Raw genomic sequence first — 22,188 nt, 5'->3', positions numbered from 1 at the left:
TATGCATGCACACATACACGTGTATGCACACACACATACTCGAGTACGTCGATCTTTTTTTCCAAGATGGGGTTTCTCTGTGTAGCTCTGGCTGTCCTTGGGACTCAATTTGTAGATCAGGCTGGCCGCAGCAAACTCAGACATGTACTTGCCTCTGCCTCCCAAGTGCTGGGATTAAGATGTGCGCCACCACGCCCACAATAAATATTTCTTAAAATACTTTAAAAAATAGTGCAAATCATAAATTGTCTTTTTATTTACCCCAGGGCCAGAACACTAAGAGACAGACCTGAGACGTGAGGCTAGGTTTATCTTGCTGTTCTCGTTCCTGGGTTAGTTGCTGTCCACGGAGGACCCACATTAGGAATTAGTTCCAGATCCAGGTGTAGGGTGAACATCTATAATCCCAACACTCAGGGAGCCGAGATAGGCAGCTTGAAACGAGCGGAGCTGCACAGAAAGTCTACCCCATCTGGGCACCAAAGTGAGATGTGTGTTTGCCAAGAAAAGAAAGTTAGTCCCAGCGTTCCCCTTAATGGCTGCATGAAGCAGGCTTCACCACAACCTACCGCCTACAGGTTGAGTATCAGAGGCTGACCAGATCACTGGCAACAGCTGAGATTTGCCCTGGGTTATTGCTGCCTTTTGTAGAATCATGCAAGAATGTCTGGTAGTGCCAGAGAAAGACTCAGTTTCAGCTACATGTCTAGTTTTTATTTAATATATTAAATATATTAATCAGAAAAAGTCACATCCTATAAATCCAGGAAAAAAATACACAAATATAAATCAGAATCTGTCAATCACCTTCTTGAGTGACAGCTATGTACACATGGAAGGAGAGCGGAAGAGATCTCAAGTTGGAGGCTCGAGAGGCTTGCCCAGCTGGCGGGGTTGGGGGGCCCACCCTTCCTCTCAAACCCCCACCCCGACCTCTTCCTTTCTGTATTTACAGTAGCGTCAGCTTATATACAGCAGAGTGGTATGTGTTAAAAATGGTTTATCTTACAAAAACACGCGGAAGGCCAGGTCTGAGCTGGGAGGGATAAGAGAAATAGTGGGGTCACCCCCGTGAATACACACCCTCCCCCCCAGGTCTTGAGCTCTCTCTCTCTCTCTGTCCATCTTCTGGAATGAGGAGATACATCAGTCTTAGCTCAAAAAACAGGCTGGGGGGTGGGGTGGTCTGGGGGTCCGTGGGCTATGGGCTTAAAGGCACGTGGGTGACAAGAAGAACATGCACGTGAGTGTGCACGCGTGTTCGGGGCAGGGTCAGAAAGACAAGGTGTCCATAAAGATCTTGTCCACGATAGGTGGAGGGGGCACCAAGTCCTCCAGCTTGAGGCAAAAGATGCGCTGTAGGCCTTGGGTGCACAGAGTCCGGAGCTCAGGCAGTTTGCCCAGCAGACGTGACAGGCAGCTGGCCGGCTGTGGGTCTCCTGCCACGGCGGCCATGTGTTCCTTCAGACAGCTAGCAATGCGGTTCTGCAGTTCCTCCACCCGCCGAGGGTCCTGGAGGCCATGTCGATCTGCAGCAGGGAGTGTGGAGTTAGCTATCCGGTTGACCCCCCTCACCTCTCAAGCTCCCCCGACCCTCTAGCGTATCCTACAAGGAACCCATTTTCCAGACCAGTCGACATTTGAAACGAGTGTTAACAATGTTGCAAGGGAGAGACAGGCTCGGATAGTTTGAATTGCTAGCTGAGGTACAGACAAACAACACAAAACCCTAGCCTGGGTTTTCTGGGGTATAGGTTCCACGCTGTTCTAAAATCCTAGAGTCTCACAGGAGTGACTTCGGGCTACCACCCACCCCTTCAAGCTCCACCCAGCTCTTCTGATCTTGTTCTATCCCCTAAGAAGCCTAAGTGGAAATGGGAGCAGGAGCAGAAGGGACCCAGGCATGTCTACACCGAACACTAGAGCCCATACCCTGTGATACGCACACTAGAATCCACAACAGGAACGCCACTGTGTCTGGCAGAGTGGCTGCCTCTTACAGAGACAATAAGGAGGGGGCCTAACGGAGAGCCGATGCCAGTCCTGTTTCTGGACTGTGGCGCTGGCTATCCAAGTGCAGAATCTGAAACATTCATGTGTGCACTCTTCTGTGCCTTGTGAGGTGGACAGGAAGGTTTTAAAACAAACCCAAACCCTAAACTAGATGATGCCCAGCACCTACAGTCACATCCTGAGGAGTCTGGGGTCATTCAGAGGCTGATTTAAGCTTTTGGGGCGAGTAGAGCTAAGTCCCTATGCAGGTCCTGACATCCCAATGTTGCAGGCACTCTAGGGAGCCCAGTCTGGTACCTGCCACTCACCAGTGATGAGGACCAGAGCAGACAGGCAGGCAAAGGCAGGAACATCAACACCCAAGCTGTGCAGGGACCGTGAGAAGGCTAGAATGTTGTCTATCCAGTCACCAAAGCCGCGGGCACACTGCAGCCGGTGTAGCACCAGGCCTGAGCAGAAGATGAGCTTCCCCTCACCGGGCTTAGATCTGCGAGGAAGCAGAGGACAGTCAGGACCTCAGGGTACAGGCAGGCTGGGGCAGCAGGGCCAGGGTCAGGAGGATGGTGGGCAGCTTACCGGTAGGCCAGGCGGAGGATAAAGAGCTCCAGAAAGGCGGACTCTAGCAACAGGTCTTGGTCTCCTGGGGAAAGCTCAATGAAGCCCGGGATCTTTTCCGCCCACTTCCGGATGACGTCCAGGGAGCCAGAGAGCAAGTCATAAAATTGCTGCACGTCACCGGCATCTTCCTTTCCAAAGCGGGGCAGCACCAGTTCCTGGAACTGAATGGAACACAGGTTAAGTTCCACAGCAGGGCCTGCCCCACACAGCTGTGTCGAGCACTGGCTGCACAGTACAGCCTGCACCAGCTGCATTAGAGTCTCGTGCACTGGGACACCAGATCCAGGAGTGCAAAGGAGCCCCAGACTGGGCCCATGTGCTTGTCAATTCCCACAGGGAAACCCAGCGCTATGGTGGCTGTTTGTAATTTGCTCCCTGACCCCACGCCCACCACAGTGCACTTCTCCAACTAGCCAGCCCAGAGGGGATCCTTTTTCCTGATGTTGCCCTGGAGGGAGAGCCTTTCCTAACAGGCACAAAGGCATTGTGTTTGTTCTCAGGGCAGGGTGGATGGACAGGCAAGATCTCACCTTGGAATAGTCCAACTTGGCAGTGTTAGGCCCGGAGTCCAAATGTGCTCGAATGAGGGACGTGAGGAGATTGGTAGGGGAGGCATCTGGGGGCTGCTTGGGTTTTGAAGGTAGCCGGCCCCGCCGCCCCTTTAGGCTGTCTGTCCGGACAACTGCAGAGAAAAATAGGCAGTATTGAGAGAGGAGGCGAAGGGACGTGGAGAAGGGGCGGTCTTCAGTGCACACTATATACCCCACTTCTGAGAAGTCCGAGATGGGGAACCCAGACCATGGCAGGCAGGGACCCCACAAGGCCCTCCCCACCCACCCTCTCCAGAAAGCAGGTGGAAGCTACACCTGCATTTAGGAGCTGGAGTCTAAAGGTGGGGCTGGGAATTAGGTACAAATCCTGGTGAGCCCGGATGCCCCACCCCATCAGGTCGCCTATGCCTAGGGCACCATCTTGCCACCCACCTTCCTTCACCATGCCCACAGCCAGGCACTTCTGGAAGCGACAGAACTGGCAGCGGTTCCGCCGCCTCTTGTCCACAGGGCAGTCCTTGTTTGCCAGGCAGATGTACTTGGCACTTTTCTGTACTGTGCGCTGGAGAGGGGGGGGGGGACACGGAACAGGCTGTCAGAGCATGAGGCTGGGGGGGGGGAGCCCAGGGGAGGGGACCGTCCAGATCCTGTGGCCAATGCAGACAAAAGCACTCTCTGTTCATAGCTATTTTCCTAACATTTGGGTGCAGGGGAGGGAGAATGGAGGGCCAGAGCAGGGAGAGGAGTCTGGGAGATACTGGAGGAGGTTTCTACCTCAAATGGAAGATCCCAGACCCCAAGACCAAAGACTAGGGACTCCCAAGGCCATCCAGACACCTTTTCTAACAGGTTGTCTGCGAGTGTCCACCTGTCCTTTCCTGGAGCACAGAGGAGAGAGCTAAGAGGGTGGAGGTGGGAGGGGAAGTCAAGCAGGCACCCAGCACTGGGACAAACACACAGCCTGTTCCTAAGTCCACCCCCAGCAAGAACCGAACCCTCTGCCTGTGTCCTTTCATCCAGTGCCAGGAACACAAGTGCCTGTGGCCCCCTCGCCCCCCAGGATGGGGGCGGGGGAGAGCCAGAGGCTGCCCACTAGATTTTCTGTTCCCGAGCACCACTGCAGGCCACACACACACCTTCTGCCCCCTTCCCCAGCTTTCTGCAGCCCTAGAGAGCTGTGTGCCCTGCTGAATTAGAAAGTCCCAGTCCCTAAGATAGTACACCTGTCCCCTTCCTGCAGGACAGAACCATCTGGGAAGGAACCTCAAGGGAGGTCACTACAGATCCCAACAGATGATCCACTCCATCCCCACCTCCAACAGGATGTAGTCGCTCGGAACAACAAAATACCTTGAAGAAGCCTTTGCAGCCCTCACAGGTGCGGACCCCATAATGCTGGCACGAAGCGTTGTCTCCACAGACAGCACAGCGGCCCTCACTGCCCCCTGAAGACCCACTGCGGGCCTTGGTGGAGGTTACGGGTGCGTCCAGAATGCCGGAAGTGTCACAGTTCGGAGAGGTGGGTGCCAAGCCCGGGAAAGCGGCTGGCACGGAATAGCTCTCCCCCTCCCCTAGCTGGTGGGTGGCTGGTGCTGGGAACAACTTCAGGGAACTCTGGGCCAGGCTGGGGCTGGGACCGGTGGGAGGACTGAAGGAGAAGAAGGTTGGAGGTGGCGGAGGCCCGGAAGCCTTGGGCAACTGCTCAGTCCATACCCGAAGGCCTTCATAAGTCTGGCTGGGGGAGAAGTGGCCAAATGAACCATCCCAAGGGGAGAGCTGGGATGGCTGGAAGTTGGGTGTAGGTGGTGACGGGGCTGAGCAGGGGCTTCCATAGTAATCAGAGCCACTGGAGGACAGGGTCTCGTCTAATGGGCCGCTCAGGGTGCCAGGGTAGCAGCCATACACCTGAAAGTCCTCAAACTTAAAGGAAGCCGACGCGGGAGAGGTGGCCGAGGACGAGGAAGAAGATGTGGAGGAGGCCGAGGAGCACGGCTGGGCTGTCCCCGGCAGCTGGTATAGGAAGGTGTCAAACTCTCCGGTGTATCCGCCGTCCATGAAGGTGCTGAAACTGGGCAGGGTGGCAGGTGCGGTGGGCGCCGTCTCGGGGCTGGCCAGGTCCATGGTGGGCTTGCTGAACTCAAGGGCCAGGGGGTCACCTGTCAGGTGGTCACGCGGTCCTGGGCTGGTTGCTGGTGTTCCATACTGAGCTTGGATACAGGGCATCTCTGGAGAGGGAGGAGACCCAAGGGAGGGAGGGAGAAGGAGGAGGGGTCAGTAAGGGAAGCAGAAGAGTTGGTAGGACCCAGGGCAGCCAGGTGACAGGACCACAGAACCCAAGAATCCTAATGCTACAGCCCAAGCACTACCTCAAAGAGCCGCAAAGCTCATAGGCTGAGACCCCGTCCAAGAGGGCTCAGTCAGAAGACCGGCCACACCCCAGTGGGCCTGGGAACTAGGAAAGGCATCTATCCAGCATGTCCCCATAGGAACAGGGGGAAGCTGTGTTCCTGCAACCCACAACCTCCCTGTTCACAGGTGGGGGCTTGGAGAGGCAACCCACAGAGCTTCAGTCCACCCTCCATCCCCCCCAAGCAGATCGGCTGACTTTCAACCAGTCCCCGGCACACCCCAGGCTCTATACACCCCTCCCTTCCTCACCTCCCCACACAGTGTCTAGGAGACAGACATCCTGGAAATGGAGTAGAAGCTGTGGGTCAAGGTAAAACTATATCCCACCACAGTAGCCTTAGGAGAAAGCAGCCCCACCCCCTGCATGCTGATCCCACTGGCACCCCAACCTACCATCTGAGGCTATGCACCCACTCTGTACTTTCTGAGATGTTTCCAGGAGTGGGGGGTGGGGGGAACTAGGTCTCCTCACTATCCCCAGCTCCTCAACTGGGTTGGGCAACATTGTTACAGACTTTTAAATACCATACACTGGGGGCTGGAGAGATTGCCCAGTGGTTAAGAGCATGCACTCTCTTCCACCGGCCCTAAATTCAGTTTCCGGCACCTACATCAGGTGGCTCACAACCATCTGTAACTCTAGCTCCAGGACATCTGATGTCTCTAGCCTCATAGGACACCCATACTCACACACAGAGAAACACATATAAATGCAGTTAAAAACAATTTTAAAAATCAAAAATAAAACCTTAAAATACCATATACTGAAGGGAGGCCGGGAAACTGAGCGGGAAGGTCTAGAGAGAAGCCTCTGGACAGGGGAAAGCACAGCTTGCAACAGGACTTTCTCAGCTAACCCAGTCATTTATCTTTTTTCTTAATTTTTTTTTTTGGTTCTTTTTTTTTTTTTTTTCGGAGCTGGGGACCGAACCCAGGGCCTTGCGCTTCCTAGGTAAGCGCTCTACCACTGAGCTAAATCCCCAGCCCCTTTTTTCTTAATTTTTATTTTTCATGTAAATCGGTGTTTCACCTGCATGTATGTTTGTATGAGGGTGTCAGATTCCCCCGGAACAGTAGTTACAGACAGTTGCGAACTGCCACGTGGGTGCTCTTAGCCACTGAGCCATCTCCCCAACTCCAAATCTGGCCATTTTATAACAGAACACTCAGAACCCAGCAGTAGACACAAGCTAATTAATTAGGCAGAATGGAGGGACCTACTAGTGGATGTGCACAGAGACAACCTGTCCCTGCTTGTGTCCCTTTGCTAAAGTAGATGTCTGTTTCCTGTAGTATCCAGGGTCTTGGCAAAAGGAACACACACCCCCCAATCCTGAAGCACCTGAATGACCAGAGATAGCTGGAGGAGGTCCTTAAGTTCACATCTGGTCTGAAAACCTGCAGAGGAGGCTCCAGGACCTAGTGTCCTTTTCCGCCTCCAAGTCTGGGGTCTGTACAGCCTTTCTAGTTGAGAAGACAAGCCACACAAACTGGAGCAGAGGGTGGGATGGGAAGAGACTGCCACCACATGCCGGACCTTGAAACCTTCTACTCCCAGTATTTCTCCCATCCCCTTCCCACCCCTGGGTGCTCCTCTGCTCCCCGGACAGGACAGTTCCTCTGCTGGCCGGGCAGGCATACAACTTCCCTGAAAACAGTGGCCTCCCACCCCAACCCAGTTCCAGCCCTGCCTGCCTGCCGTGTGGCAAGTCCTTCAGGCATACAGCACCTGGGAGAAATAAATATGGCCACTTCTGCCTCTGTTTGCAAGAAGAAGCCTGGGCAGGGATGGGTTGGGGGTGGAGGAAGGAGGGTGGCAGCCAGTCAGGACTGGGCATTTGTTCCAGCTCCATTCAAATCCTGTTTCTCCACTTGGACATCCTACATCCGGATCAACCCCCACCAATCTACCCTGCTTCAGGCAGATAGTCGGCAACACAAGATACAGACCTGCATCTAGCCTCCTGGGGGTGGGGGTGGGGTGGGGGGTGGGGGTGGGGGGGAGGGTGTCTCAAGGAGGAGGAAGAGGCGGGGTTGAAGGAGGGAGTGGGAGAATCCGGCTTGGGGCAGGTCCTTGGCAACAAGGTGGCTTGCACCTGTTAGGTGAACAAGCTGGTAGGCTGCACCCTGCCTAACAGATTCAACAGAGACCACTGGGGTCTGCAAGCCTGTCCGGGATGACAGAAGGGTTCTCCCCAAGTCGGTAACACACCAAGACTCCATCTCGAGCAACTTCCACCTAGTCTCCACGTGCCCCTTTCCCTGACTGCACCAGGTTACTGCTATGTTTCCTTCTAGATACTCTGACAACTGAATCTAACACGGCAGTTACCCAGCCAATCTGGCTAGCCATTTCCTTCAGCAATCCCCAGGTCTTCCAGCGCCGTTCAGACAGAAAGTTCAGTAAGGGAATCAGAAAATGTAAGTACTGCCTACGAAGTTTTAAGTAAACACTGGGGAAAGGGACTGAGAGCCCGGGAAGGAGAGCCGTGGAAATCCAATCTTACTTGTACTTGCATGGGTCCCAGCAACGCTGACGCTCAATGTACCTCTCCCTGCCCCATGCTCAGACAACCTCAACCCTGCAATCAACACCCAAACCCAGAATACAGAATGCCTCACACTGGGCATCCTAGCGGGGAAAAACTCCAGGAGGACAAGCCTCCACTACCTACCGGCACCAAGCACCTTGCAGACCCTTCGCCCACTTCCTAAAACCTTAAGCCCGCGCTCACCCTACTCCAAGAGCTATCCTTTAATACCAAAATGCACCCTACACACCCCTCCTCGTAAGCAGACCCGAAAACCCTTTCCGCCCGCGCGTACACTCCATCTCTTTCATGCACTACCCCTAGAAACAGATGCACGCTCCCTGCGGAGTACCTACCCGGCCGGCTCCCGCTCCCCGTGGCCGGGACCAGCGACCCAGGACCCAGTCGCAGTCTGGTTCCGCGTGCGCTCTGCAATCCTTCTCGCACACTACCCCAACTTTCGCAGCCTCCTGCACTGGGGCTCCCCTGGCGAACCCGACCCACCTCTTAAGCGCTCCGTGACGCATGGAGAGGGGCGGGGGCGCCACTGACGCACACGGCCCGGCGAGCTTTGGCCATACAAGGGCGCGGGGGGCGGCGCGGTTCCGGCGGGAGGCGGCCAGGAGGAGGCGCGGGGACGGGGAGCCCGAGGGGGCGGGGCGAAGAGGGGGGGCCTGGAATGTCTGCGCGCGTGACGCACGCGGGGTTCCATTGACGCAGGGAGCGCGGATTGTTTGATCTATAAATAGTTTTCCTCTCGCCCGCTGCACCGGCTAAATATAGCAGCTTCCAGACCCACTAGGCTCCCCAAGCCGGACTCCGGATCGGGTCCCGGGGTCCGAAATAACCGACCAGGAGGAGGGGGTGTTGTAAAGCCGCGCCCGCAGGGCTTCCCCAGAGCAGGATCTCCTCCCCTCCAGCTGCTCCTGGTGCCAACAGCGCCCTCTCCTTCCTGCCCACCCCTACCCCAAGCCCTGCTCCGCCTTTGTCGCTTTCCCAGTCAGTCCCGGACACCTACGGTGTCATTCTCTGCCACTCTGGGCAGCCAGGGCAGTTCAGGGCTGAGGCAAGCAATTCTGGGACACACCCAGAAGAGAGGTGGGCTGGGCCCGTGCCTCTGCCTTGGTAAGGTGCGCTTGATAAGTCTCGCCTAGCAGGGTCTCTAGCCCCAGGAATGACAGTTAGAACCCCAGTTTCACTGCTGACTACGGGCGATCTGGCCTTCAAAGCCCCTTCCGAAAGGGCATGGCTTTGCCAGGTTTGGTCAACAGGTTCTGCTCTACACTGATGCTGGTTTCTCAGCGGTGGCCTCCCTAACCTCTCGCAGGATGGATGCACCCTAGTTGAGAAATTGCCGAATTTCGGAACCGGGTGGAGCCTGAGAAATCTTTCCAAATTCATGCCAACTCTTCCCCATTTTATAAATAGACTCAGAAACATAATGGCACACGTTCAAGGTCACTAAGCTAGGTAGTAGCACACTGGGGTCTAGAACCCAGGGCCATGCCCTCCATCTCCAAGGAACCCTTTCACACTGTCCTATCAATTTCTTGGTCCCAATCCCTGACCGGGACCACCTGCCTCCCCACTATCTGCTCCAGCAGTGAAGAGAGCAGCTTGTAACCAGTTACTGCTTGCAGAGAAGGGCCCGACCAGGGCTGTACTCAGAGTACAGACCAGGCTGCAGCTACGTGGAGCTGTCACCGTGCAGGTCACATCTCCATCCCAGTCTAAGCTTAAGGAGCCCTCGTTTGCTAGCAAGGTAAGAGAAATGAAGGAGTGTAGAGAAATGGTTCAGTGGTTAACTTTCCCCACTGGGAATTCTCTTTGCAGTTTCTCTGCCCCCCCCAAACCCCCAGTTTCTGCTGCCAGCCACAACCAATGCCATTCCACCAGTGCAGCAGACTAACCTAGACTATCCGATGACCTCCCATTCTGGCCATAACTGGTTTTTAAAACAGGCTAAGGGCATAGCTCAGTGGTAGAGCTCTTACCTAGTATTCGTAACTTGGAGTCCATCCCATCACCAGAAAAGACCTCCCCAATCAGCCTGCCATTTCTTCCTAATCACTGTCCCCTGCGTATGGGACAGCATCCATACATTGCTGATGTCGTTCAGCGATATGTTCAGAAGTTACCAGAACCCCCAGGCTAACATGAAGTCTTGCTGTGATTGAGTCCATGGCTCTGGGCTTCCCCAAGCCGCCTTCCAAAGAACACAAAGCCATCTAGGAGAAGATGAAGTGTGGACAGGATTGAAGCCAACTGGAGCCATCCTGGACCTTTCCCCCTACATCATCCATGGTTGCATTTTCCTTTCCTTGGGCCTTTGCCTAGAAGTTTACTTGGGCTTTCGTTGAAATACTGAAGCCATTGCTATCATTAATGCCGTCTCCGACTAAGACAGGATCCAGGGGTTCCATGAGGAAAAACTCCTTTGCTCTAAAGGATATGCAAACCTGACTCCCCACTTTATCTCTCCACCCAGCCCTGGATGCTTCCTTCTACACTCAAAATGTCTTTTTTTTTTTTTTTCGGAGCTGGGGACCGAACCCAGGGCCTTGTGCTTGCTAGGCAAGCGCTCTACCACTGAGCTAAATCCCCAACCCCTCAAAATGTTTTTTTAATATGCCAGCAAGACAAGCCAGGAGGGCTCCCCCCCAACCCCAGCAAAGGCAGGTGCACTGCCCTGTCTTCAGCATGGTGAGTTGAAGCCTAGGCTCAGCTGGTCTCAAGTCTAGCGTTATCCTCCCTCCCCACCACTTTGCCTTCGCAAGAAGTGGCACAGATGGTCCTGAGGGAGAAGCTGACCGGTATGCAGCAGAGGATTCTGGAGCACACCCTCACTCAGGTCAATCTCCCTAAGCCACTAAGCATCGCATTGCAGAGGCTGCCTCCTTGCTGCTTCTGAGCTAGAGGGGGACCAGGGACGGCAGCTGCTACCAGGAAGTGTGATGCTGGATCTAAACTATCTAAACTCACTACACTCTGTCGTGGATACGGAGAAAGAGACGCTGTGTGGGACCTAGCACAGACAGAAGGAAGGCAAAACGGACGTGGGGGCATCCCAGGCTTCATCCCTGCAAGCCAGAGGCTGCCCAAGAACTCTAGCCCAGGGTTCCACAAGGTGGAGGAAGCAGGTGTATAATTGGTGCAAGCTTTGGGGGACCTAGAGCAAACCTGCTCCCAGACCGGGCAGAGGCCTCTCAGTGGACCACCAAGTCCTACTCTTAAGACTCAAACCAGCGGGCTGGAGAGATGGCTCAGTGGTTAAGAGCACCGACTGCTCTTCCCAAGGTCCTGAGTTCAAATCCCAGCAACCACATGGTGGCTCACAACCATCTGTAATGAGATCTGATGCCCTTGTCTGGTGTGTCTAAAGGCAGCTAAAGTGTACTCATATATAATAAATAAATAAAATATTTAAAAAAAAAAAAAAGACTCAAACCAGGTTCAACTACTCACTGCGGGTAGGAGTAAGGAGAATGAGTAATGCTGGGACCTGTGTCCACAACTGGAGCTGAACACCCAAAACCTAGGCAGGGAGAAGAGCTAACATACTGCAGAACAAACCAGTGTTATCCAGCCAGACCCCACACCAGGGCCCAGTCTACCAATGCACCCTAGGTAAGGTACTTCAGCTAGTTCCTGTCCTCTCTGCAGTGCAATGTCAGTCACAGGCCTACCCACCACCCCATCCTTCTTCCCTCAGCTGGAATCAATGACCGGCCTCCTTCAGCTCCTGGGCTACCCGATTCCCTAAGAAGCCTTTTCTCACTGGTATAAGGAGGAAAGTCCAGAAGCAAGATACTAACCAAGGGCCAGACTTTGTGCCAAGGTACTACACTTGAATTCATCATTCTTCCCGCCCACCCCGAGCTTTAAAATTACAACCTGCATCTTATAAACAGATCCTCTTGGGGTTGGGGATTTAGCTCAGTGGTAGAGCGCTTGCCTAGCAAGCGCAAGGCCCTGGGTTCGGTCCCCAGCTCCGAAAAAAAGAACCAAAAAAAAAAAAAAAACCAAAAAAAAAAAAAACAACAACAACAACAAAAAAACAGATCCTCTTAACTCCCATTTCACGCTGCCCCCACTGCTTTGACTCCGATGGCTGTAAATGCAACCGCAGAAGCGGATCAGACCACAGTGTGTCACAGGTGTTTCTGAGGGAGCCTTGGATGGGGCTGCAGGCATACCCGTTCCTGATTTGGACATTTGGAATGCTGGAGCCTCAAATGTGTTGGCCCTAGAGAGGTCGGTGATCAAACTATCTTCCCAGCTTTCAATCTATGACAGCAGCAGTCCTCAACCTGTAAGTCACGACCCCATTAGGGCCCAAACAACATTTTCTCAGGGGTCACTTTAAATCTGAAAACACAGATATTTATATTATGGTGCATAACTGGCAAAGTTACCATTATGAAGTAGCAGCAAAAATAACTGTATGGTTGGGGGACACCACAACATGAGGAACTGTATTAAAGGGTCACAGTGTTAGGAAAGTTGGGAGCTGCTGATTTAAGTGAATGCAGATGCGGCCGGACTTGACTGGGTTCAAGTTCTTTCAAGGGCACGCTTCTGAAATCACAGTAGCTGTTTCTCAGTATATCATCAGTTACTCAGAACAGGGAGTAAGGAGGCGCTGCAGCATGACATCAGAAAAACATGGCGGCGCACCTCTGTGGTCCTAGCACTGAGGCAGGAGGATCACCGAAAGTTCAGGGACAACCTGAAACACATAAGCAAACTTGGTCTCAGAAAATGGGGTTGGGGAGAACCCAGGATGGTAGGGGTTACAGACTCTCTCTAGGGGGGCACACCTCCATGTGTCTCTCCCCTTCCTGCAGAAAGCTTTTCCTGCTATGGCCTTTACTCCTCAATAGTAAGTAGCCTGAGCTAGAGATGTCCACCATCATTCCTCTGCGGAGTTGGGTAAACAGGGAATAGGGGAAGTGGATTCACACAGCCCTTTCCCACGATGCCCCTTGGGCAGGGCCCCATCCTGTAAAGCAGAGGGCAGGAACCTCCCTCCTTTTACTAAGACCGTCCCCACCCACAACCCCCATGCTCTTCCCATGGGGGTGGGTCAAGGGAGTAAGCCTTGTTTCCTCGGCTGAGAAGTAGCCCCGGGAGCTTCCCCTGTGCAGCCCCAGAGCCTGCAGCCAGCCCTGACCAGGCCACTTCCGCTTCCTGCCCTGGCGGTGGGCATGGGGATTTGTATTGTGGGCAGGGACGTGCTACCTGCTGCCTCAGGGGCCTCCCAGAGCAGCTCTGGGAACCCAGGTGAAGGGTCAAGACCAGGTCTCCAGCCCTAATTTCCTGGTCCTTCTCTCGCTCCCCAAAAAATCAGGTTTCCAGTTTGAGTTCCCAGGTTAGCCCATGAGGCCTGTGTCTTTACTCCCTCAGTACGGCAAGCTATGGAAGAGCTACCAAAGGTATCTTGCTCTAAGTCAGCAAATCTCTATGTAGTGAAACCTGGCCAGGTCCTATAGCCCTCTGGGGAGACCATAAGTTCCATGGTGGGGAGTTCATTTCACTAAAGGGAGAGAAAGGCTAAACCCCCGAACAGAGTACTTAGATCTGGATGTCAGGAACTGGCAACAGAAACCTGAGAGTGGCAAGGGACAGGCAGGGACAGACTAAGGACCAGGGTTACGCTCTCCCTGAGACCTGAACAGTAACCCCATCCCCTCTGAGGGCCTGAGAGAAAGCAGGAGCAGTAAAGTTCTATCCAGGAGCTCTCTCTGTGGAAAGGGATCCATTAATACGCGGGTGGGGGTGTTATTACTGAAGGAAGTCGGCATAGCCACAGAGGCTACCTTCAGTCCAGTGATTTTTGCTTCCCATCTAAGATCTCCCAGGCAGAAGAAACTAATAACACGGTATATAGGGATAAGATTAGACCTCAAGAGGAACTGTCAGGCAGAACAGGAAAGCATAGAAGAGCTCGAAGTCCTCTGGGAAAGGCTACTCATTTCTCCCTCCTTACAAGCTCTTTGGGTGCATCTCCACTGGCCAGTTTCCCACCTCAGAGGGTCTTCCGCTACCTTACCGAATGCCCACACCCACCAAATTCCCTTAGCCCTGCCCAAGGTTTCCCCACCCAACCTCCTCAGCACAAAGTCGAATTCCAAAATAAAACCTCCCCGATAAGGAACCTCAGCCGGAAGACTACCACACTTTCCTATTGTTAAAGTATTTTTAGTGGCAGGCTCTGGATTCAGTTAGAGACTCATGTTCAGAAAGGGGAAACTTTTTTTTTTTTTAAGGGGAGGAGGAGAGCTTAGGAGCCTCCCACGAAAGAGGCTGCCTCTGGCCCAGGTCCCTGGGAGCATGTTTGAGGCAAGCTGGCTTCGCTACAGCCCCGCTTCTCAGCACCCAAAGCACCTGGGACAGACAGAAGGCAGAGCAGACTAGAGGAGGATTAGCAAGAAGTCCCCGGGCAGCCCAGCCGCAGGGAGAGAGGACAGGGAGAGAGCAACCTTAAGATAAGCCAGCAGACAGACACCCTGCTTGCTCCTCTCTCCCTCTGCTTGAGCAACCCGAAGGCCTCCACCAGGCAGTAAAGACAACCTGTGGGCAGTCTGTGAGGAAAGACAGGGCAAATCTGTCCCCATGTCCCCAGTCAGTCCCAAGTCTGACTTCCACCACCAAGTGCAGCCAAGTCGCATTCTCTGTCTCCAGGACTCCCAACCACTCTCTCTTCCTCTCTCTTCCCCTTCCCTCAAAGTCAAAGGATCTAGCCTGCCACTTACAGTGGAAAACATCTGGCAGGATGGGCAGTGGGGAGAGATCCAAACAGCTCGGGGTTTTTTTGCGCCTCTGTGTCCCTAGTCCCCAAACTTACCAGTGTGTATCTTCACAGACCCAGGGGGCAAAAGAAGAATCCAGGGTTAGTTGGGGGGGAGGGGTCTTTTCCACAGCCTCAAGGAACCCAGTGGGGAGCTGTGACAGCTGGCCAGCCTGTCCTTCCCAGCTGAGGCCATGCACTGGCTGAGCAGACTCTGGATGGGAACTGTCTCCAAGTCAGTGTGTCCTCTTCTGTTTATATAGCAGAAACCAGAGCTGGCCTCTGGGGACCGGGAGAGCTGCCTCAAGGCTCTCTTGGCTAGGACCTGACTTTGGCCCAGGTCAGCAAGAGCCCAAAATAGTCAGCTGACGGGAGCCCCAGAGTGAGCATGACCCTGGTCCCGTGCCCAGGCCTGGCAAACAGGTGCCCACGTCACAAGACTTGCAGCTCTAACACTCACGGGGCCCTGGCTGGCAGCCCCTTAGGGTGGCAATATATTTGACATGGGAATTCCACCCAGTCACATCACCCAGACAACAGAGCAGACATGAGTGCTGCCCCGACAGGAAGGCTGTGTCTTCAGGAAGCCAGGAGTGGGCTGGGAGGGGGGTAGAAATATGGGCCAAGAGGAGGGAGACACCTGGCCACTGCTGTCACCCCAACTCACATGCTCCCTAAGTCCAGATCTCTGCTGACCAGGGCTACCTGCTCCCTCCACCTCCAGTAATTCTCCCTGTCCCCAACCCAGCTTGGTGTTATGAACCCCACTGCCAGCAAGAAGCTGGATCCCAGGTGTACACTCAGCCCAGCTCCCAGGAGCCAGGTTTCCCAGGCCTCTCTCGCTTTCCTCTAGGCTGACTGCATAGTGTCTTTCCTATCTCCAAGAGACTCTGCACCCTAATCACCAGATCCACAGGACTGAAGACACTGAGAGAGAGAGAGAGAGAGAGAGAGAGAGAGAGAGAGAGAGAGAGAGACCATGAGCAGTCTTAAATCATCTAGAACAGTTGTTCTCAACCTGTGGGTTGGGGACCCCTTTGGAGGCCAAATAACCCTTTCCTAGGAGCATCAGAAAACAGGGATAAGTTCATTACCATTCACAACAATAGCAAAATCACAGTTAAGAAGTAACAACAACAACAACAAAAAGAAGTAGCAACAAAAATAATTGTATGGTGTGGGTACATACTACATAGTAACCATATTTTTTTTTTTTTTTTGGTTCTTTTTTTCGGAGCTGGGGACCGAACCCAGGGTCTTGCGCCTCCTAGGTAAGCGCTCTACCACTGAGCTAAATCCCCAGCCCCCATAGTAACCATATTAAAGAGTAGCAGCGTCAGGAAGGTTGAGAGGCACTCATCTAGAGTTTCCCAAACCTGAGGAACTGCTGCTTGAAATGGCCTTATGCCCCAAAGAAAGAGGAAGAGATTATTGGGGCCTACATCCAGGGTGCTAGCTCCCCTAGGCATGCTGATCAAATTTTAGGGGCCCTTAGCCCCATCCCAGCATCTCAGGGCCCTGTAAGAAAGCCCTTCCCCTCCTCTACAGATCATCCATCTGGAGAAGGGTGTCCTCAACCATCAGTCAGCCTCTGGGCTCCCCAGGAGCCCCACAGACCTGGATTCTCCATTTCAGCACACACTGCCTCCCTCCTGGTGGGACCATGAGAAGCCTAGTCCCCTGCAATGCAGTAAGTGGAGGAGCAAACCAAGGACTCAGGTTTGGCCTCAGGTCAGGGACTTTCCTTCTCTAGAATACTGGATGAACGCTGCTATGGTGACAGGGGTGGCCCCCACGCTTGGCAGGTATAGTCCAGGACTTGCACCTCCCCAGTGCACCCTGGAAACAGGCCAGCCCTCAAACCCACATGGCCCTGCTACGCTCTCAGCCCTCAGCTACCCACCCCACCCTTCGGCTTCCTGGAACCATGCACAGGCTGCCCCGAGAGCAGCTGTCACCTCACCCAGCCATGAGACCAGGACCCAGAGCTCCAGCCTAAGCTGTTAAGAACATAAGGCTTCCCTGTCCCCACCCCCGCATCATCACCCCACGTCTGAAGAAATCAGATGTTCCCATGCTTAGCAACCTAGCTCGCCCGCCGCCTCGCCTCGGCAGGGCTTCCCCCTCCAGCCCCCAGACCACATCCTCTCCAAGCAGCCCTGCACCCACCTCTGCCTCCATCGTACCCCACCTGCTCCAGGGCCCCAGGGGTGCACCAAGGACAGCAGCAATACTCACCACTCCGGGTGGGCCAACAGGACTGTCAACATTCACACCATCCCTTCGGCCTTCAGGGCCCAGCAGCTCAGTCAAGTCACCAAGGAGGAGCAGGGGCTGGCCTCTGTCCATGGTGGCCTACGGAGGAATTAGCGTTAGTGAGGAGCAAACAGCCTTCAGGGGCCATGCTCCGGAAGACAAAATGGCTGGAAGACAAGGAGACAGAGCAGAGGCAGGATCCAGGTCACAGCGGGGACAAGACAATCTGGGCAATGGGCTCTGAGGGATGTGAAGGTGGTCAGAACTGTGGACCACAACCGAGCATCTCAGAGCCAGGAAGGCATCCTATCTCTGCCGCCATGCCTGTTTCCTTCCTGCCTGAAGCCCCTGGGAATACTGGGATGTGCATCAGACAGAAAGTGGCCCCTGCTAGGACAGACAGAGCACCTGTCCTTCCTTACAGGACTCCAGCTTAGTCCTACAGCCCAGAGGTCTCCAGAGGACAAAATTCTTTGCAAGCCTCTCTGGTCTCAAGCAAGGAGACTCTTCTGAACTCCTATGATGGGAACCCAGACCTTGAGCATGAGGTGAGGTGAAGGGCATCAGACTACCTAGGTCCCAATCGTGGCTCCAGCCCACCACGGTCCCTCAACAAATGAAGCAGTCTTTTCCCTGCTTCTCTGTTACAGAAGAAACCACGACATGTAATTGGTATCTCAAAAAGCAGCAGCTGCAGGCTGTTACTAGTTTAAAACACAGAGGATTTATACAGAATGGGAGGCACAGACAGGGGGAGCTCTGCGAGTTCAAGGCCAGCCAAGGCTACCTAGGGAGACCTATCACAGAAAAGAGAGCCAAGCACACGTATCACTACCTATCATCGTTGGGAGATCTTAAATGAACACATGCAAAAGGTGGGCCTCTTAACACAGCCAGTAATCTCAGCATGTCTGGAGACCAAGGCAGGAGGATTACAACTTCAGGGCCTGTCTGGACTACAGAAGGAGTTCAAGGCCACTCTGGGCAAGTCAGTGAGAATCTCTCCTGAAATAGAATAGGTTGAGACAACAGTAAAGGGCTTGCTTACCAGGGGCAAGGTCCTAGGTTCAATCCCCAGCAAGGAAACAGGGAGAGGTACAAGAAGCGGAGAAGGAGGTAAAGCAAGAGGAATAAGAGAGGGGGAAAAAAAGAAAAAGAAATGGCCAAGTCCAGACTCGGTCTCTGTCCAGGACACATCTGGGCATCTGGTCTCTGATTCAAGCAGAAGCCAGTGCTATACCAGACCCTAACCTTGAGCTCTCCTCTGGCACTGGCCATGGTCCCTGACCACACCTCTCCCTCCCTTCCCCTTCTCCATCATTCTCCTTTCCCTCTCGAGCCCACAGAGAGCACAGAGTTAAGCAGAGCAGTGCCTTCGAGCCATTGGTCATTGTTGTTGGAGGCCAGAGGGTGGGAAAGGAGAAGTAGGTATTTCCACAACAGTAGGTGGAAGGACCGAGAGAGGGGAAGGCCCATGGGTGGGTCACATGCTCCTGACCTCTGCCCCAAGGGCACCAGCTAAGGGATGCTCTTGAGACTCAGATACCCAGATTCTCCCTCATCTGTGGTAGAGCACCTGCCTAGCATGCACAAGGCCCTGGGCTTCATTCTCTAGCACCCCTCACACAGAAGGCTAACAGCCAGAAGTGAAGGCCACGAGTGAAGCTCAGGATAGGGAAGCCTAATGGAACAGCTGAGGCACTGCTAGCCAGGAACAGAAGGCAAGCAGGAGACAAACCTGCCACCAAGAGGGAGTGTGTCATCGTCCCCCGTGCACCAGAAACGGAACAAACACTGCCTGTCATCCTAAAGTGGACTGACCCCCTGCCCCCACAGGTCTGTATCTTCTGTCGACACAGGGGACAGAACCTGGCACCTTGTCCCCAGAAAGTGACTGACAGCTCTGAAGAACAGGTGTCTTATCCCATCGCCTGTCCCTAGATCAGAACTCCCTCCTAACAGTCACATGGTCGGCATTCCTGAACTACTAGGAGCAAGGCAGTGTGCCCAGGACAGGGGGAAGACCTGGGAGCCCTTGAGATTTTGAGCAAGCCAACACTGGGGCCCGGCTGCAATGGGACTGCACCAGTGGCTGTGTAGAGGGCAAACCCAAGGCTGAGGCAACTCAAAAGAGGGAAGGTGGCCTCTAAAGGCGGGTGTGCATTGGTACCAGGTCCTATTGGTCCCCCCATCCATCCCTCCCCCTAGTCGCAGGGTTCTTCCTTCACCACCACAGCCTTAGCATTGGCTGTTCCCTCCATTGGGGAAGTTACTGTTCCTCATCTGCCTACCTGCCTGCCTGTCTGTCTGTCTGCTTCCTCCCGGTGTATCAGGGTTTCCATTTCATCTAACCTTCTCAAAGACCTATTCCTGCCACCTCACCCCAACACTAACCTGTTTTCACTCCACCCAGGACTGACTTCTCACTTGTGTATCATCTATCTCCCTACTAGAAAACAATGTCTGCCCAGCACCACGACTACAGTTTGAAACAGATGGGCAGGTGCTAGGGCTTGTAGGGGTGAGGGGCAAGAGTTGACCAACACAAACCTCCATTTGAGCTGGGTCAGGAAGACCATCCAGAGGAGGAGAACATCCCAGCTAAGGAGCTGTCTCATCCATCTTCCCAACAGATATGGAAATCTTCCTTTTTGCTTGAATCATAATTTTGAATCAGAAAAAGCTGACCTCTAGGATCCCAGCGCCTGTAGGAACTGGCCAGAAACCTGCTAAGCCCTTCTTAGGAAGCAGTCAAGTGTTTTCTTGACTAAGATCTCCAATTGCCACAAGGCATGGACGGCAGGGCTCCTAAAGCCCTAAGGGATCTGGACACAGCTCCACACTGAACAACAGGCACAAAATAAAAGCACCAATTAAAAACTTTACTGACGAGGATGCCCTTGCTGGGCACCAATTGGTCCTGCCAGGGATCGATCCCCCCCCTCCCCCAGTGAAGGGGAATGTCAGGGCGGGGAGGGGCAAGGGGTGGGCAGATGGGTCAGGGAACGCCCTCATAGAAGAAGGGGCAGTCGGGATGGGATAAGGGGTGTATGGACCGGAAACCATGAAAGGGGATAACATTTGAAATGCAAATAAATAAAACAAAATATCCAATAAAAAAAAATAACTTTACTGACATCTCATCTCACAGTGCTACAAGAAAGGAATCTTTTTTTAATTCACGGAGAAAGACCAGGCCTAGAAATGGTTTAAAAGCTAGCAAAGCTATTTAATTAGAACCCAGGCATCCCTTCTGTGCGGCTGTTAGCCCTGTGTAGTGGGAACCCTCTCCACTGCATGGAGTAGTCGGAACCCCTCCTAAAGAACAGCTCTCTGGCTAGGTGGGTGAGCTTCTAAGTCAGGCACGGGGCCTGCACGCCTGAGTTGACAGTCTTACCTCCAAACAAGGCCTCACCATTTCTTTCTTTGGTTCTTTTTTTTCCAGAGCTGGGGACCGAACCCAGGGCCTTGCACTTCCTAGGTAAGCGCTCTACCACTGAGCTAAATCCCCAGCCCTGGCCTCACCATTTCTTACCAGAGCCATTCACCTCACCCGTGGAGGCCGCACAAACACCATCATTAAAAATCATGACCTTGGGGGCTGGGGATTTAGCTCAGTGGTAGAGCACTTACCTAGGAAGCGCAAGGCCCTGGGTTCGGTCCCCAGCTCCGAAAAAAAGAACCAAAAAAAAAAAAAAATCATGACCTTACAGCACAGTACACTGTCATTCTTAGCCCTGCTCGCGACAAAGCTTGGCTTCACTGTCAAGTCTTTGCCCAAGTCAGTGATCTGAACGTTCCCCTTGGAGGCGATGCCCCAGTGCAGGTAGAAAGAGCCCCGGGTCCATCTGTACCTTTGGACACCTGTTGGAAACCTGCCTACCAGAGCATGCATGCCCATGATACTAACCCCAAACCCAGGTCACTTGCCATGAAGCCACCTCTAGTTTCTCTGGTCACTTATCGATAAACAGACGCGGAAGGTGAGGGAAATGTGTCCAAGGATGAGGCATGCATCCATGCAGACCACCCTCTAATGCCACCGCTGCTTCCAAGCCCGAATGGATGCCTTGGCAGCCTCTCCTGCACTAAGTGACCCTGGGTTGCTGGCTCCCGCACACCTGGATGTGGAGGCACTGTCTCCGACCTGGCCGAGTCCAGCCAACGCAGCTCACCCGCCCCGCCGCCCCCGGGGCGGGCAGGAGGGGACCTCGTTGACCCACACATCGGCGAACACAGGTCCCCGCCGCCCGGGCCCCTCACCTGGCCCCGCGGGCTGCGCTCGCGTCTCCGCCCGCGCCTTCCGGGCTCGCGCCCCGCTCGGGCCCGCAGGGTCGCCCATGCCGGGTCGCCGCCGCCTCCCGCTCCCGTCGCGCCGGGCGCCCCCGCCCGCGGTTCCGGCCGCGCCCCGCGCCCCGCGCCCCCCGCCCCCGACTCCTCCCCCGGCGGGAGGCCGGGCGGGGACCGTGACGCGCGCCCATTGACGTCTCCGGAATCCCGGCGGCGGCGGCCGACGCAGCCTCATCAATGGGCTAAAAATAGCGGCGCCCGGAATAGCCTCGAGCGCCCCGCCCCGCGTCCCCCGCCTCCCAAAGCTCTCCCGCCGCACACCCCGTTACATAACGCGCCCCTCCCGTGGCCAGGGTAGGGTTGCTGTTTCCAGGTGAGCCTCTGCAACCTCCAGGACATCACCCCGACACCCAATTCATGAATAAATCTACCCGGGGATTTCCCCTGAACACTAGGTGGAAAAACTGAGGCCCAGAGGGGTTCGGCTGCTACCCAAAGTCACACAGCAATTAGGCTAGGGAGGTCAGGAACCCAGCCTACCTATCAGCCCGTGAGACTGTGTAACACCCCAAGGAGAAGGAACAAGGGAGCAGGGTACAGGACTTCCACGGGAGAAGACACCTAACAGAGAGAACTACTGAGATGGTGCAACTGTCTCAAGAAAAACTTTTGAGGCAGGAGTACTCACTGGTTTGGCTGCTCACATAGGCCTGTGTGACCTAAGGCAAGT

General features: G+C 54.3%; 2 protein-coding genes across 4 annotated transcripts; both read right to left on the bottom strand.

Annotated features, from left to right (window-relative positions):
- Positions 1-692: 692 nt before the first annotated feature.
- On the bottom strand, positions 693-15,146 carry Nr4a1 (nuclear receptor subfamily 4, group A, member 1). 3 transcript variants are annotated; one of them, XM_087559186.1, is made up of 7 exons: positions 14,970-15,146; positions 4,533-5,407; positions 3,615-3,744; positions 3,162-3,313; positions 2,590-2,792; positions 2,322-2,500; positions 693-1,529 (listed from the first exon to the last, which is right to left on the bottom strand). In XM_087559186.1, exons 2-7 carry the CDS (start codon positions 5,403-5,405, stop codon positions 1,273-1,275), a joined length of 1,794 nt encoding a protein of 597 aa, XP_087415312.1. In that variant the 5' UTR covers positions 5,406-5,407; positions 14,970-15,146; the 3' UTR covers positions 693-1,272.
- On the bottom strand, positions 12,484-21,698 carry LOC148004990 (uncharacterized). Its single transcript, XM_087559876.1, has 3 exons — positions 21,432-21,698; positions 17,151-17,267; positions 12,484-12,851 (listed from the first exon to the last, which is right to left on the bottom strand). Exons 1-2 carry the CDS (start codon positions 21,691-21,693, stop codon positions 17,227-17,229), a joined length of 303 nt encoding a protein of 100 aa, XP_087416002.1. The 5' UTR covers positions 21,694-21,698; the 3' UTR covers positions 12,484-12,851; positions 17,151-17,226.
- Between the last annotated feature and the right edge of the window lie 490 nt (positions 21,699-22,188).

This window comes from Rattus norvegicus, chromosome 7, assembly GCF_021556685.1.
Source record: "Rattus norvegicus strain SHRSP/BbbUtx chromosome 7, alternate assembly SHRSP_T2T, whole genome shotgun sequence".
Classification (NCBI taxonomy): domain Eukaryota; kingdom Metazoa; phylum Chordata; class Mammalia; order Rodentia; family Muridae; genus Rattus; species Rattus norvegicus.
Note: the sequence above shows the minus strand (reverse complement) of the source record. Positions and strands in the feature narration are given on the sequence as shown.

Bases quoted from the DNA above. Each gene is read 5' to 3' on its own strand.
- Nr4a1 (XM_087559186.1), bottom strand. From the start codon at position 5,405: ATGCCCTGTATCCAAGCTCAGTATGGAACACCAGCAACCAGCCCAGGA. The intron at 2,501-2,589 runs GTAAGCTGCCCA...GCTTCCTCGCAG, and splicing joins ATCCTCCGCCTGGCCTACCG to ATCTAAGCCCGGTGAGGGGA. The intron at 1,530-2,321 runs GTGAGTGGCAGG...TCCCTGCTGCAG, and splicing joins TGCTCTGGTCCTCATCACTG to ATCGACATGGCCTCCAGGAC.
- LOC148004990 (XM_087559876.1), bottom strand. From the start codon at position 21,693: ATGAGGCTGCGTCGGCCGCCGCCGCCGGGATTCCGGAGACGTCAATGG. The intron at 17,268-21,431 runs GTGAGGGGCCCG...ATTCCTCCGTAG, and splicing joins AGCGCAGCCCGCGGGGCCAG to GCCACCATGGACAGAGGCCA.